This window comes from Molothrus ater, chromosome 7 (assembly GCF_012460135.2).
Source record: "Molothrus ater isolate BHLD 08-10-18 breed brown headed cowbird chromosome 7, BPBGC_Mater_1.1, whole genome shotgun sequence".
NCBI lineage: Eukaryota > Metazoa > Chordata > Aves > Passeriformes > Icteridae > Molothrus > Molothrus ater.
Window position 1 is genome coordinate 16993997 of NC_050484.2, and position 16105 is coordinate 17010101.

General features: G+C 45.9%; 1 protein-coding gene across 1 annotated transcript; it reads left to right on the plus strand.

Annotated features, from left to right (window-relative positions):
- Positions 1-5792: 5792 nt before the first annotated feature.
- On the plus strand, positions 5793-15412 carry CHRNA1 (cholinergic receptor nicotinic alpha 1 subunit). Its single transcript, XM_036386752.1, has 9 exons — positions 5793-5848; positions 7598-7743; positions 7898-7942; positions 8408-8517; positions 8758-8953; positions 9571-9808; positions 10899-11122; positions 12384-12623; positions 14549-15412. Exons 1-9 carry the CDS (start codon positions 5806-5808, stop codon positions 14678-14680), a joined length of 1374 nt encoding a protein of 457 aa, XP_036242645.1. The 5' UTR covers positions 5793-5805; the 3' UTR covers positions 14681-15412.
- The last annotated feature ends 693 nt before the right edge of the window (positions 15413-16105 follow it).

Here is a 16105-nt window from a genome sequence, read left to right on the forward strand (position 1 = left end):
AGAATTAAAAAGAAACCCAACTTGTTTCAGTGTGTTTATCCAGATCATACCAGCAATGAGAGAACCTGCACCCCGAAGGCAGGCACCCTGAGGCTCTCACAGGATCCCAGAAGTGGATCCCAGTTGTACACACTGCAGGTCTGGTGTGGGAGGGTTTAGCATGTCTGCCTTTCACCATGGCACTGCAGCCTCATGGGAAGCAGGTGACATCCAGAGGGATATTTATGCTCTCCTCCCATAGCTGGGGTTATATGGGGAATGTGTGCCCCATGTTTCAGGATTTATTTTGTGTTTGGGAGTGATGACATTGCAGAAGGGTTGTAGTCAATTATATCCTTGTGGGCAGCAGAGAAGGGCCTGTGTCAACCTGGGCAGCAGCTTTAAGCATTAAAACAATCCTGCATTGCCACCTCTTCTTTCCCCTGGCTATTTCTCAAAATGCCTTCAGGAAAACTCTGAACTATGGAACAGTGTCCAAAATATGTCAGACCTCATGGGAGCTGAACCAGCAGCTTTTATGTGAAGCTAAACTTGAACAGCCTGCTCTGCAGTTACTCCAGTGGAGAATCATCTGCCTTTAGAAACAGACATGTGTATTAAAACAGGTAAATGTGAGCATCCAGAGAAACACTTCAGGCTAAATGCTCCTGTGGTCCCACTCCCTGTATGGAATGGGGCAGGGATATGATACCTGTATTTCCAGAAGTCAGGTAATGCTGAGCTCCACTTTCTGCACCGGCAGTAACTCAATCATACACTTACAAATAGCATCTGAATATGCACTTAAAAGATAAGAATGTCACCTCCAGAAGCAGACACTCCTCGGAGAGCACTCGGGTGCCTAACACTCATTTAGACTTTGCTTTGGATGTCTCTACATCCTGCTGCCTCAGGATGCAGCAGAACTGGTTCCCAGCTTTGACATCCAGGCCATCCTTTCTGCCCAGTTTTACTATCAGACTTTTGTGTTTTGTGGAGTTTTTTTGCAGCTGCAGAGAGAAAACTCATGGCTGGTGATTGCAGACAAAGTTCAGAACAGGTAGCAGCAGTGGTCTGTGCCATATGAGGGCATTTTTCAGCCTGTGCTGAATAAAATAAACACAAGTGTCCCCTAGCTGCCTCTGAGAGTTAATGAGATTTTCCTGACCATGGAAGCAGAGTAGCTCAGGAGTCCTGCCATTCAGGAAACTCTTCCTGAGGAGATGGACCAGCAAAGCTGCTCCTCTGCTGTCCCCAGTGCTCTGGCATGGTCACACAGGCTGCTGTGCTGACAGAGCAGCCCACAGGAGCAGGGCAGAGCAGACCTCACTGCTCATGGACTTGTCCTCTTCTGTTTCTTGTTTGCCTCTCCAGCATGGCTCACCTTGGCCCCAGAGATAAGCCTTTATTTGGATGGGAGCCTGAGGATACCATGTCAGGGATGTCAGCTGGAGCTAAATTTGCCACTGCTCTATCCAGTAACTTTGTTCAGCTCCAGGACTGGTTTCCTGGCATGTCCATAACAAAAAGGCAGTGTGACACTGCAGCCTGCTTACTGATGTCTTGGACATCTTGTGGTTGCTCAGCTTGTGCCTGTCACATCTCCTGATTCTGTCTTCTGTTATTCCTGTCTTCATTCTTGCTGCCTTGGGCACTGCCTTGCCCAAAGTGGGTAAATAAGCCTCTGTTGACAGTGTCCTTTGTCTGAGAAGTGTGACCATGAGGACCAGTGCCAGTTTAAAGGTGAGCAGTGTCTCTTCTCACTTGCATTAGATTTACACTTGAGACATCTAATGATGTCTTTTGTGGCTCTGGTTTCCCTGTTTGACTGGGGGCCTTTTCCTTGTTCTTCTCTTTCTTTCCAGATTCAAGTTCTTATTTTCTTTCCAGAGGCATCATTCAGATTAGGTAATTGTGCACCATGTCTCTGCCATAATATGAAAGCTCTGTAATTGCAGAGTTTAAGATCACGACTTTTGAGCAAGTTTTTGGTATTTTCAATTCCTTTGGGTGATGTAATAGAAAACAGAGAAAATATCTGCTGTAACCAAACTTGCCACAAACATCCGTGGTGATAAAACATTTTTGTGGGTTGGTGGAGATGTGTCTGAGTATGGAAAACTGCAACTTTGGATTTCTTGGTTTGAGGAATTTAATCTTGTTTATCAATATGTTCTGACATGTACATTAATGCTGAGCATGTTCCTATGGGCACTGGAAGAAACCGGGTAAGTACAGCATCTCAAGACTGTCATTAATTCCTTGTGAATTTCCTCTGAAAATGTTTGCTCCCCGTTTTCTCTTGCCGGGGACGGTTCGCGGTCGCGCCCCCGTGTGCGGCTCATCGCTCATCCAGCTGTTGCCATCTGGCGGCCGTGGAGCCGAGCGGCCGGGATCCAGCGGGAACGTGTGCCATGATGTAAGCGGGGAAATCTGGGAACGAGCGCATGGCAAACTCACAAATACTGGTCTACCATCTGCCTCACTCAGTGCTGCCATCATCTACTGCCGCCAGCAATGCCATTTTCCCGATACAAAAGTGCATTTATAAAGGCATATACTGCATTTGAAAACTGAAGCTAAAACTGCTGGACAGTGCTATTATTTTCAAGCTTTCGTTCCTTTAATTTCCCTGATGTACTCTCTAACCTTTCTCTGTTCTTTTGGTTAGTTTTGCTTCTGCTTCTCAGCACCTCCACCCTCCCACAGGCCCTGTTGTCCGTGTGTCTGCTGGAGCCTCTGGCACCGGCTCTCTTCCATCGGGCATTGCCTTTCTGCATGCAGTTCTGTGACAGAAATTTCAGTTAGCACCTTGTATTCCTCACTCTGTCCAAAGCATTAAGTGTTCTGCTCACCTTGCCCGTGTCTGTGCAGTGCCACTCTGCCAAAGCTCCTTACCTGCAGGAATATTGGTTCACAGCTGCCTTCCCCTGGGCAGGAGCCCTTGCAGGGCTTGTTCCTCATACATGGATGGAAGGAGCCATGCCCTACATCCAGCAAGCAGTGAGTTTGCTGCTTTCCAATCCATCTGAATGAGGCTGGTCTGCCATTACTATGGAGGGTAGTGGGTTTGTGTGAAGGATGGGGAGGGGGCTCATAAAAACAAGCTGAAAAGGTTGCAGTCAAGATAGATGTTAAAAGGGATTTTTGTGTGGGAAAGAAACATTTGTCAAAAAATTCGCTGACTACTCTGAAGGAAAAAAGAAAAATACCTATCCTAGCAACTGATTAAATTCAGGCATTCAGAGTAGCTCAGCCCCTTCCCTTGCTTTTTCACCTCGGTCATGATGGGTCACATTCCCTAGTTGAACAACAAGCAGCATTCACTTCTCTGTCCATATTTAACTGCAGTAGCTCAGGTTGCCTTGGGTTTTTTGCGAGGTAAAAGGCTTTGTGCCTCTGCCAGGGAACATTTCTCACAGCCAGGCTGCTGCTCCCCAAAGGCCCTCTCCAAATACCTGCTCCTTCCTCTTCCAACAGGAGCGCTGACTTCCAGCCAGCGGGGGAGGCTGGCTCCCAGGCTGGGGCAGCTGCAAGAACCACAACCCCTTGCTGGGGCTGCAGACTTGCTGGGGCCCCCACACCCTCTGCACCCTGCCAGCTCCAAGGGACAGACCCTGTCAGGAGGGACAGACACCTCTGTTAGACAAGAGCTGTCGTGTGCCAGCGTGTGCTAACACTCATCCGTCTTGGAGCCAACCTGGCAGCCCTGCTGGGGTGGGCAGGAATGCTTTGGGACTGTGAGAGGATCCGGAGGGCCCTGGTCAGCATTCCCACAATGCCTCCATGCAATTGTATCTCCACGGCAGCTGCTGGCCTGGGATAAAGGCTGGGAGCAGTCAGACGCAGGTCTGAAATAAGATCTCTGCAACAATGGGAGCTGCTGGCCAGGAACCAGGCCAGAGTTATGTAGATGGAGAGTTTGTACTGGAGGATAAATGTAAATGCCAAAGGCTGGATGCTTAGTGGAGGGGGATGGGTGAGGGAAAGCGATTAAAAAATAATTAAAATAATAATAAAGGCATCCAGCATGAAACACCAAGCCAGCTGGCAGACAGCACAAAGGATATCCAGCAGAAATAGAAAATACCTCTGGTGTCACCCAGAGGCAAAACTAAGGAAGGGTTTTATGGGGAATGCTTTCTGGAAAAGGGAATTTGGAACACTGTGTAAGAATGGCTGTGGCAGGTCACCCAGAGCCATGTCCTATCTCCACAAGGCAGCTGCCTGAGAAAAATGCAAGAACACCATTAGCATCAGGCAATCTATCCCCAGGACACCACCCCAGAGTCCTGAGGCTTGTGACTCTGGGACTTCAGTGACAGAATTCTTAGGGGGAGAGTGTGTGTCTGTGTGTGTGTGTGTGTACATTCAATAGTATAAAATTATTTAGCAGACTATTTTTTCTGAACAGAGATAGACCTCTGCAAACAGACGCTCCTGTGGCACCCAACTCCACTGCAGACATGCTCTGTGAAGAGCTGTCTTGGTTAAGCTGGACAACTCTAATTTTACCTCAATACCCCCTACTATTTTGCATGGGGACAGCAAGTGAATCCAAATCTGCCTTCTCCAGACCATGTGGGATTTTACAGACCCTACCAAAGTTCTTTGTCTTGCTTTCAGACTGATGGTTCATACTCTTTATCTGTTCCAGGTACAGAAGCCAATTTGCACTGTGGATGTTGTTGTCACTTTCTCCTGGGCCTCTTCCAAGTCTTTTGAAACCAGATGACCTGAACTGCAAAGAACATTCACAGATCTATAGTGGCATCTTTCCTTTTTGCTTCATCTCCTGTCCTGGAAACTGATGGGCTTGCTTTTCCTATGCTGCTGAACACTTCACAGGACTATCTCTCTCAAGGTTTTGTTCCTGAGTGATGTTGTTGAGCTCAGAGTAGATAATCATGTATATATGAGGTAGATAGGTGTGTGTGTGTGTGTATATGTGTGTGTATATATATTTTTTATTTATTTATATATATATATATATATATAAAATCTCCACTGTTTCTTGTTTTCTTTGCTAACCTGAATGACTTAGTATTATTACCAAACATATCACTTTTCCCCTCTTTTACAGGTGATTTATGGCAATAAAGAGCAAGCACTTGCATTCTCTTCAGAAATCCACTGGATCTGCCCTGCTGTAGAAACAAACTAGTAATGTTTCTACCACTTGATTTTCTCAATCCACCAAGTATAGAGGTGGCAGCAGGAGGGTGGGGTGTCTTCTCTTACTTAGTTAATACCTTCCAAGGTGGGGACTATACCAGGGAGTCCTGGTAGACTCAAGGAGATGGATCCCTCTTGAGAATATTTGTTTACTTCAAAGCTTTCCCATCCCTCTGTGAGGCCAGGGGAGCAGCCTCCTCCCAGCATGCTGTCTGTACACTGGTGGGGGTGTATCAGAAATTAGTGACTGTGCTCTGTTTTGTCTCAGAGAAACAAAACCTTAAACCTGGCAAGTTGCTCTGTTCACAAAAAGCTTCTGAGATCTCACCAAGATGTTCAGTTACTTACAGATAATTCTTTCTTAGTTTATTTGTGTGTGTATTTGTTTAGTAAGTCACAGACCACATTGATACTTAGAAGAAAAGTGACCTTCTGTAAACCACAGAAGATATTTGATGGGTGAAGCACACTGTGCTCCCATTTCCAGGCGGTGGGGCAGGGGCCCCCAGCTGTCATTCCCAGAACAGGTGCTGTAAAGCAATACCCTGCTGGGTGTACTTTGGCAGCACCCTGGTGAGGCAGCACAGTCCTCTCTGAAGAGACTCAGAGGTGCTTTGTGCGTGCCTCCATCTGTATGACTGAGGCAAGAGGATGGTGAAGGTCCATTGTGTACTCCTCCTCCTCATCTGCACAGGTAAGCTGTTCCAGCTGATGCCTTGAAGGGGGGGTGTCTCCTTCCAGGGCTCTGCATATACATCAGCACGAGCAAGGATGTGTTCCAGGAGGGGCCTGTCCCACTGGTAAGGTTTTATGAACACACCTAATCGTTTAGAAGAAAGCTTTGGGGTGCATTAGTAGCATCTCAGATATTTGTAATTTCAGGCACCAGACATTTTGAGTGGAGAAGTTCATGTTTAATTGGTTTTGTTTCTGCAATCTTTTTTTCATGCTCCCGTTTGCCTTAGTGCTACCTGTATTTCAGAATATGGGAAAGGATCTAGTAAGCATGACTTGGAATGGGAAAAATCATTACAAAAAGTTTCATTAAGTTGTGGGGTGACTGACAAGGAGGTAGAATTGATTGGCAGCTGCATGTGTTGTACAGAACTAATTCTTTTTAAACTGTCCCTTAAAAGAATAAATATTTGTGATCTTAAAAGCTTTTCAGAAAATTCAAGCAGTATACTAAATTCCTACCAAGCTACACCAGAAAGGAGCAAATGTGAAAGGATTTTAATTGTGTTAATAAAGCATAGAGCTTCAATTATGTGATGCTGTAATCATAACTTAAAAATTGAAAGATGCCTCCTGCCTACCCTTGCTCAGCCTCCTGGCAGAGGAAGCAAACAGTGTCTGTCTGCAACAGACAGCTTTTCTGATTGGCATCCAAGTATTTTAATATAATCTTATGGAAGGACAAGGCCAAGGCAGAATGCTTGGCAATCTCAGATCAGCTATGTAAAAGAAGTTGATGAAAAGTCAGTTAGGAAACCAGCAGAAATCCTAGCTTAGGTTGGAGTCAGCAGCAAAATTCTTGTTGACTTCTGTGGCCCAGGATTCAACAGAGAGTGGGAGACGAGGGTGCAATCTGCCAAAAATGTTTGCAGTGAGGCTCAACTCTTCTGTTCCCTCTCACTACCTTTAAGAGGGGAAACACAGAAACACCCCCAGGCACCCCTTCCATTTGCTTTCCTGCCCTGTGGCACTGAAGCAGTTACAATCTGAGGGCATTGTGTGCCTGCTTCCCCTGCCCCAGGCTCTCTGGAGGCAGGGCCCATCTGTTTCCAGTGCCCTTGCTCCTTGGCACTGCAGTGCCATGCACAGCACTGTGAAGGCTCCACTGGAACAGGGCTGCTCCCTGCCATTTTCACTTGAGAAATTTTTCTTTCAAGGCTCTTTGGCAGAGCACAGCCAAGTCATGCTGGGCAGCCTGTGGGCAGAGCTGTCCATGGACCTACCCCACACAGCGAGTGGTTTCCTTCTCTCACCACCTGCACAACCCGAGCAACTCCCATTGTGGAGAGGAGCTCTTGTTCCACTTAGATTGCAGATGCAAGGAGTGGGGATGGCGATGCCTTCTCCGTGACTGGTGTGCTTGGCCCTCACCTTTAATGTCAGTGTCACAGCCAGGTCTGTGGAGTTGAAGGTGGAAAAGGCAACATGAGAAACCCCTGAGACTGGACATTTTCTGTGTTTACCTGCCCATGTTAGCACAGTTTCAGGCTGGAAGACTCCTAATGTTCAGTCTGATGTCCATGATCCTGCCTGTTTGCATTTGTTCATCTCCTGGTGGGAGGCCATTGTCACAGGGAGGACTTGGTGTTATTATCCCCCACCAGCAGCTTGCCTGGCAGCCCTTCCTCCATGCCAGCCTCAGACTGATGGTGCTTGGCCTGTTCCCTGCCCCTTCTGACCGTTGTTCTCCTTTCTGACTGTTCTGCAGCCGGGCTGGCCCTGGGCTATGAGGATGAGACTCGCCTGGTGGAGCACTTGTTCAGTAACTACAACAAGGTGGTGCGACCCGTGGAGGACCATCGGGACGCCGTCGTTGTCACCGTGGGGCTGCAGCTCATCCAGCTCATCAGCGTGGTACGCTATGGACACGGGCAGTGTTGAGCCACTGGCTCATGTGATAGTGCCAAATGGTGGTGTTTTTCTAAGGAAACAATTTGTATCCTGTAATCTTGATGCTTGCTGATACTGCCTGCTTTTTTTTTTTTCCCCTTTCCTTTTTTTTTTTAAGGATGAAGTAAATCAGATTGTGACAACCAATGTGCGCCTGAAACAGGTAAGGCCAAATATTCTTAACCATTCCATCTAATTCAAATAAATGCACTCGACACAATCAGGAATTAACTACACTCTCATACCTTTGGGGGCAGCTTGGAGAGGTGGGTCAGACAGCAGAGCATTTCTTCTTACTGAGATCTAAAGAATAAAGTGCTCTAGATGCTAGGAGTTTTAAGAAAAGCTTTTGGGGTTGTATTTCAAACAGTATGCTTCTGATATCTTTATATTATTTTCTTTTGGAGTTTTGGGGTTTTTTTTAAATAAGCTTCTTAAACCAAAGTATAAGTTAATGTAAAAAATGAGCTGGGGTATAGGTTAATGTAAAAAATGAGCATAAACACACTGCCATATGTTTATGCTTACCTGCATATCCCAAAGCAAGGGAGGAGCTGTTTCTGGGAAGTACTCAAACTAACCCCAGTGCTGGGAGAAGCTCTCAGGGGCTGAAATCTTCCCTCTTTAGCAATGGACAGACGTCAACCTCAGATGGAATCCAGATGACTACGGTGGTGTAAAAAAAATCCGCATCCCCTCAGATGATATCTGGCGGCCAGACCTTGTTCTTTACAACAAGTAAGGGGTGCCAGCTGCTCAGGGAGGGAGGGAGGGAGTGGGGAGGAGCTCTGCCTTGTGGCACCACCCCAGTGGGACAGTTTTCCCATGACATCTGTTCCACTGGGTCCAATTCCTCAGGGTAAGCTTCTCCAGGAGCAGGCACTGGGGCATCGTTTGACCCGCAGCCAGAGAAATCCTTTTGTGACTCTGTTGATTATGCTGCCCATATTGCTTTCAATGTCCTTGTTCCTTCTGCAGTGCAGATGGGGATTTTGCCATTGTAAAATACACCAAAGTCCTTCTGGAGCACACAGGTCGGATCACCTGGACACCACCAGCCATTTTTAAGAGTTACTGTGAAATTATAGTCACACACTTCCCATTTGACCAGCAGAACTGCAGTATGAAGTTGGGAACTTGGACATATGATGGCACAATGGTTGTTATCAACCCGGTAAGCAAGGAGTCTGTAATTGGAAAAAGCAGCAAAGGCCTGTACGTGTTTTTAAGAGAAATCTCAGATTTAGAATGGAATATGACCTAGTTCTGACAGGAAAAACAAGCAGCCCCTACCTGTAAAAGAGAAAATTCTCATTTGTAGATCTAACACAAGGTTTCCTGGTTTGGCTCCTAAATTCTTCTTACATATTTATTCCTGTGCCATAACAGTCTCCTGTCTGTCCTCTGGCAGCTTTGCACCACTTTTTATGGTGCTGTATGTCCTGCTTCTGTTTGTTTTCTCGGGTTTAGAATTTTTTTGAGGGGGTATATTTTCTCTGCTCATGACTTTCCACTGCCAAAGACTCCTTCCCTGTCCCCTCATTTATGTCTCCTAACTGTAAAATTTTTTCAGTCTACTATCCCTGACTGTTTCTGTAAAATATTCAGTTGAATGCTGTGTAGAGGCTGATATTCTAAGGAAAAAGACCATAGACAAGAGCTGTTTACTCACAAAAAACCCCCACAAAGTGCATGAGTTATTTGGAATCCTGTTCCTGAGCCAAACCTACTAAGTTTTGATTTGGTTCAGAATACCTGGTGTTAAGAATTTGTTGGATGTTTTGCTGGCAGGAGAGTGATCGTCCAGACCTGAGTAACTTCATGGAGAGCGGGGAGTGGGTGATGAAGGATTACCGAGGCTGGAAGCACTGGGTTTACTACGCTTGCTGCCCTGACACCCCCTACCTGGACATCACCTACCACTTCCTCATGCAACGCCTGCCCCTCTACTTCATTGTCAACGTCATCATCCCCTGCCTGCTCTTCTCCTTTCTAACAGGGCTCGTTTTTTACCTACCCACAGATTCAGGTATGTAAGTTTATTCGTTCTACTTCCATAGAAATTGCTCTTCTAAGAAATTCCTGAGAAATTCACAGTGTTTGAAACCATCAGCCAACTTGAAGGCCAGTGCATGCTAAAACTGGACATTTCCACTGAAAGTAATGGCTTTAAATATTCTGCAAAGAAAGGATAAGTGCTGAAAACTGAAACTATTGATATAAATAAATGGGGGTGCTTTCCCACAGAAATTGCTGACTAGCTGTCCAGTTAACTTACGCAAACTAAAGATTTAGCTGGGTAATTTTTATGTTTTGCCATAGGTAGTCAGTGTGTTAGTATGTCCAGCAGTAAAATGAGCACACAGGGCTGACAGAGGCCCTTCTGCATTTTGTCAGAGCAGAGAGCTTGTTACCTGCTCACACACACATCACCTCGTGTGACACAGAGTAATCCTGACCTGTTCTGGCCTCCTTTGTCTCTGCTGAGCCACTCATGCTCCCTGCAACCATTTCCTCTGCTTCATTCTTTTTGCCTTCTGTCAGCTTTTCATACCACTTAATTGCAGTGTAAGCCCCTTCTTATTAAATACTTGATGTATTTTTTCAAGTGGAAAACTTTCTACAAAGTTGAACTGGATTTAAAAAAATGTGTGAATAATGTTTTGTAATTCATTTTTGACACCCTCCACATGCAAGGAGATCTCGCATAGCAACTGACCTGATGTCAGATGTGCTTTTAGTCTGCTCTCTCAGCCCAGAGACAGAGAGTAAGGGAAGCAAACCCTCAGGAAGCTGTGGAGCAAGCACGAAGGTGCACATGCTGCATTGCTCAAAATGCAGAGCCCACGAAATGCTCCTAGCAAGTAAAAATATTCAGCACCCACACCTCAGCCTGGTCATTCCTGGTAATTCCCACCTTAGTGCTGGAGCTGATGCTGTTAGGCTCTCAGGTTTGCCAAGCCTACTTGCTGCTTTGGATGCTGGCAGAGATGATGGCACTGCAAGTGCACACAGGTGTTTGTGTGAACAGCTCTCATCCACATTTTGCTTCTCAAATCAATGCTCTCTGTACTGAATGATAGGAGCAGCAATGATTTTGGGGGACTTTTTTATGACAGGTGAGAAAATGACCCTCAGCATCTCTGTCCTGCTGTCTCTGACTGTGTTCCTGCTGGTCATCGTGGAGCTGATTCCCTCCACCTCCAGCGCAGTGCCTCTGATTGGCAAGTACATGCTGTTCACCATGGTGTTTGTCATCGCCTCGATCATCATCACCGTCATCGTCATCAACACCCACCACCGCTCGCCCAGCACGCACACCATGCCCCCCTGGGTCAGGAAGGTGAGCTCTGTGCCTTGGCACACCGGCTGCTTTCCACCAAATGCTCCATGTTTTATTGGCAGGTCTTCTAATAAAAGTCAAAAAGAATTGGGGTGGTAAATGCATCATGTTAAAGAGCACAAGAGCCAGTGTTTACTACTTAGCTGTGCATAAAGTCAGCAAGATTGTCAAAGTGCTCCTTGAGGTAACAGAATTGTCCACTGGGGTAGAGCCTTGCAGGGAACAAATGAGACAAAACATGGGCAGCTAAAGGTAGGGAATGGGAAAAGAAAATATCCATCTGGACTCGAATTATGTATCCTGGCCTAATTCTCCACTGACTGCAAGGCGCTGCTGCTTGCCAGTGACCAGCCACCAGCCTGCATGAGTGCAGAGCACAAAGGCCACTGGGGATACCTGAGTTCAGCATCCTATTTTGCAAAGAATGGTTTAGCAAAAGCTAAAAAATCTTCTCTGTACTTTTCCAGTATACAGTTGCTCTGCAGCCCTTGGGAGATCCTTGCACAGGAGTCTAAATGGTAATCATAAGACATAGAAAAAATTGGCTGTCTGTCATTACAAGTTCTTTGCCAGGGAGATAGTATCAAAGATCATCTGATTTATTCAGTAATCCTTGCTGTTTTGAAGCCTGCCTGGGTTCATTCTAAACCATGACACGAAAGGAGGTTTTTCTGTGTATTTCTAATTATGTTTTTAAGGTTACAGCTTATGTTAGATTCCCTCTGCGGCATAAACAACCCCTGCAGAAGGGAAATTTCAACAGGAAATGCTGCATGCGCTTAACATTGCTCTGGCAGCAAGTCTCTTACTGTAAATCTTATATGTCTGTATAGCAAACGTTCATAATAGCAAAATCAAACCTAAGTAGCCCAAAGAGTTTCTTTGCAGTCCATTCTTCAAGTCAGATTTGTAGGCAATGTGTTTCAAGTTAGATGGGATGGCTCGAGCTCTGTCAGCCCGTGCCAGCTGAGGATGTGCTTCACCCTCTGCCTCATGTGTGGATGTTTGCTGTAGGGCAGGGGGATGGCTGGCAGCAAACCCGCTGCAGGCCTGCGGGGGACTCCCTCTGCCCCGGGACACGAGCTGACAAAAGCCCCGGTGTAACTAAGGCGTGGGCTGTGGCACAGTCCGAGAGGGAATCTGCAGCAGCCCCAGCACGGGAAGCGTCTGGGAGGGGAGAGGCTTGTCTTTGTTCAGCACAGCTGCAGCTGTGACACAGCCCCACAGAGCAGCAACTGTCATCTTCTCCCTTTCTTTTCAGATCTTTATTGACACAATCCCAAACGTCATGTTTTTCTCTACAATGAAACGACCATCAAGAGACAAACAAGACAAAAATATTTTTGCAGAAGATATTGATATTTCTGACATTTCTGGGAAGTCAGGTTCTGTGCCTGTCAACTTCTACTCCCCGCTTACCAAAAACCCAGATGTGAAAAATGCTATAGAGGGAATCAAATACATTGCAGAAACGATGAAATCGGACCAAGAAGCCAGTAATGTAAGGCCTTTTTTTTGTGCATGATTCATTTCTAGCTTTCAGGTTGCTACATCTTACTTTTTTGGCAAAATATCCCTGCCTTACAAAAACACTCCAAGCCCCAGTTTGGCTCTAGCAGCGAACAGTCTTCTCCCCTTGAGGGAGTCAACAAGGAGCAACAAATAATTGTCACAGATGTTAATTGAATATTGGCTTCCCAAAATAATAGAAAAGGAAAAAGTGTCAGTGCTAAGGTTTTCTTATGTGATATGTGAAGCCATAGAGATGGAGTGTCTGTGAGTAGGAAACCAGTTTCAAGAACTGTAAGCAAGTTCCAAAACACATTTCTTCTGTCTCTCACTCAGGCATCTTGCCCCTGTAGTAAGATCAATCCTACTGCTTTTGAAAAGCCAGGAAGCAAGGCAAACTCCAAAAGCCTAGTAGTGTCATCTGAGAAGTGTTAAATGTAACTTACAAATTATCTTTCCACTTTTGATAAGGTTTTGTTTTATTCCTGAATACAAGTAGTCCCTCCAAATTAAGTATGTTATGAGCTACTCTGATTACTGACTTTTTCCACATTGCAAGCCAAAGGAAGGATAAAAGCATATAGTCACACGTGGCAGTGTTCCCTAGGAAAACCTAGCTCTGCCTCCTTCTAGCACATTCAGTACAATTAACCCCTCTTTTATTTCAGCTTTCACAGCTCACACAGCTTTTGCAGGGGTAATTGAGTCCTGGTATTTCACCTTCCTAGGTGGTTATAGACCTCTCCTGTTGAGCAGCAGGCTAGTCTGAAAACAGGGAGCTCTCGGACAAAATAATTTGACCCACTCTCTTGAAAAGGAGGTGCTTCCTTCCCATGGACAGGATTTACACCACGGTGTTTGTTCCTGTGATCAAATTCCTGGAGCATGTGAAATGGCTCTGGCTGTAGTCTCATGTTCCCCGTGACTCCTTCGCCTCTCTGCAGACAAATTGTTGTCTTCAGCAGGGCTGGCGTGGCTTCAACATCTCTGGGCTCCACTTCCTCCCTGGCTTACAAGGAGGGTCTTCAGGTTACCAGCAAGTGCCCCCTTCGGAAGTGGGGCCCAGCTGTTTGTGTCATCTGGACACTAGTGATTTATCACTTCCAGGGGGTTTCAAAAGTCAAGTTCCCTAAATAAACCTAAGGTTCTGAAGGCTATCACTTCATTGCATTTGCTTCTGAGCCACCTCAAAACAGTAGTGATTGTCAGTGTCCTCTAGATAAATTACAACAGCCTCTTCTACCTGTGGGAGAACCAAGGCACAAGCAGAAGGTGCTTTAGGCCAGCACAAGTCACTCCTTCAGGTGGAGTTCCAGGGTGGAAATCAGGAGCCCTGCTGTACTCAGTGCCTTGCACTCTGCATGCTCTTACTGTGCCGGGTTCCCACCAAAAGCATCCAGTGAAAAGGTACAGAGTAAGTGGTTCATGGTGTCCCACAACTAGAAAAAAGACTAATGGAGCTACCAAGAAGGTTTTACAAGGCATTAGAGTGTATGGAAAGCAGGGGTTAGGGTTAAATTATTAGGAATTGCCTAGCTATCCCATGAGAACAAAAAAGCAATGGAAAAACAAAAGTAATTTGGGTCAAACTAAGCATTTTGCTTTCAAGATTTTAAACTTTCTTTCAGAAGCAACAATTGGTCTAATAATTAAGCTTTTCAACATTTTTTAAATGAAATTGTTCAGCAAATGGCCAGGGTTTCTGGTGAGTTTAGTGTTGAAACTTGTATTTCTAGGTTGCTTAGGCTTTCTTAACCACTGACCTGCTTCTGAGAAGAAAATGAGCATTTTTTTGCATAGCAATAATAAAGACACTTAAGGAAGAGCCTTCCCCTTGTTCAAGACAGTAAATTACAGGAATGCTGTAACAAACAGTGCTCTGCAGAGATTTTACCATCTCCTTTGTTTCTTTCCCAGGCTGCAGAAGAATGGAAGTTTGTTGCAATGGTGCTTGATCATCTCCTCCTTGGCATATTTATGCTAGTTTGTTTTATAGGAACATTAGCTGTATTTGCTGGTCGCCTTATTGAATTAAATCAGCAAGGATGAACGTCAGCTGGAAACTATTTGCTGCCCCAGAACATCTGAAAGCATCACAACCATCAGAATCTGGCCAGCCTCTGAAAGGTTCACTGACAGAAATCAGTAACCACTGGGAAAGAGCAGGGATAATAAAATGTAAGGCCCCGTACTTAGCACTTCTGAGCTGCTGCTCAGTAGCATTTAATTGCCAAAAAGAAACACTTGCCTTAGTGGTAAAATTGAATGGCTGACAGCCAGGTTTTGATCCGTTTTACCCTTTATTAAAAATGTTAATGTATAATAAGATTGTCTGACTTTGTAAGCAACAGATACTATTCCAGTGAAGTCAATAGCAGTGTAATATGCTTTAGCTGAGCTGTAAATCTGTATCCAACTTTGGCATTCAAGCTGGCTTTAATATCTGTTCTGTGGCTTTTGTATTAGCAGAGTCTTGTATTAGCAGACTCCTCTGCTAACGCTTGATATAACCGCCAGAAAAATCTCAAACTCCACGCTTGATTTTCATGCACAAACCTGAACTGACTGACTGTCATGCAGGACTCTACCCATAGAATCTCTTGCTGCAGCAAAGGGGAGAGACTTTTCTTTACAGTGGGAAGGATCCAACCTGTTTCTAGAATAACCTCCACATTCAGCCTACTCTACTCTTGCAAGGTTGGTTTCCACGCTGCACCTCTGACCTCGAGGGTGTTTATTGAGCACAGCTCTCCCTGTTTCCGAAGCTGTCCCCTGCCCCGCCAGGCCGCCGGCGCTGCTCGGCTGCGGCTCCCAGCCGTGCCCGTGCGTGGCTGCCAACGGGAGCGCTCCTCCCGGAGCAGCGCGGGAGCGGGCCCGGCTTCGCTCAAAAGTTGAGCAGCAGCTCGCTCTGGTGGCTAAAGCAAAGCACTGCTGCCTCTGCCTGCCCGACACCGCCGCACTTTGTTTACTCCGCATTCGATGCAAGCAAAAAGCCTCTCTGCGTTCAAATAATGCCATGTGGCAATACCAGCAGCGCTGCCTCTTCTTCTCAAACATAAATAAGGATGGGTGGGGCAACTGCGACAAGTTACTCATCTTTTCCAGCTGGTTGTCCAAGCCAAGAGCACTACTTTGCTAACAGCTGTAAACAATTTAGTAAAATAATTCGTATTATGTTAAAACGCGTCATGCCTGCAGAGGACAGGCATTTGAAGCACTAGAGGGAAATGAGGCACTTGAGCAACACTCCCAGCATTGCGTAGTGTTTGCCGGACAATGTTTTGGTGAGCTGCAGTCCTGAGCAAACAGTTTGTCTGGGGCGATAGATCACTTGTAGCGCTCTGCTCTGCTTTTACGGTTTAAAGGATGGTAATCTTTGCCTCCCTGGATGATCATTGACCCTGTAAGCGAAGGCCAAAGATGTATTGCTGGGCGCCACCTCTGCTGACAGAGGGAATGTTCGCTGCAGCTGGC

Bases quoted from the DNA above. Each gene is read 5' to 3' on its own strand.
- CHRNA1 (XM_036386752.1), top strand. From the start codon at position 5,806: ATGGTGAAGGTCCATTGTGTACTCCTCCTCCTCATCTGCACAG. The intron at 5,849-7,597 runs GTAAGCTGTTCC...ACTGTTCTGCAG, and splicing joins CCTCCTCCTCATCTGCACAG to CCGGGCTGGCCCTGGGCTAT. The intron at 11,123-12,383 runs GTGAGCTCTGTG...CTTTCTTTTCAG, and splicing joins TGCCCCCCTGGGTCAGGAAG to ATCTTTATTGACACAATCCC.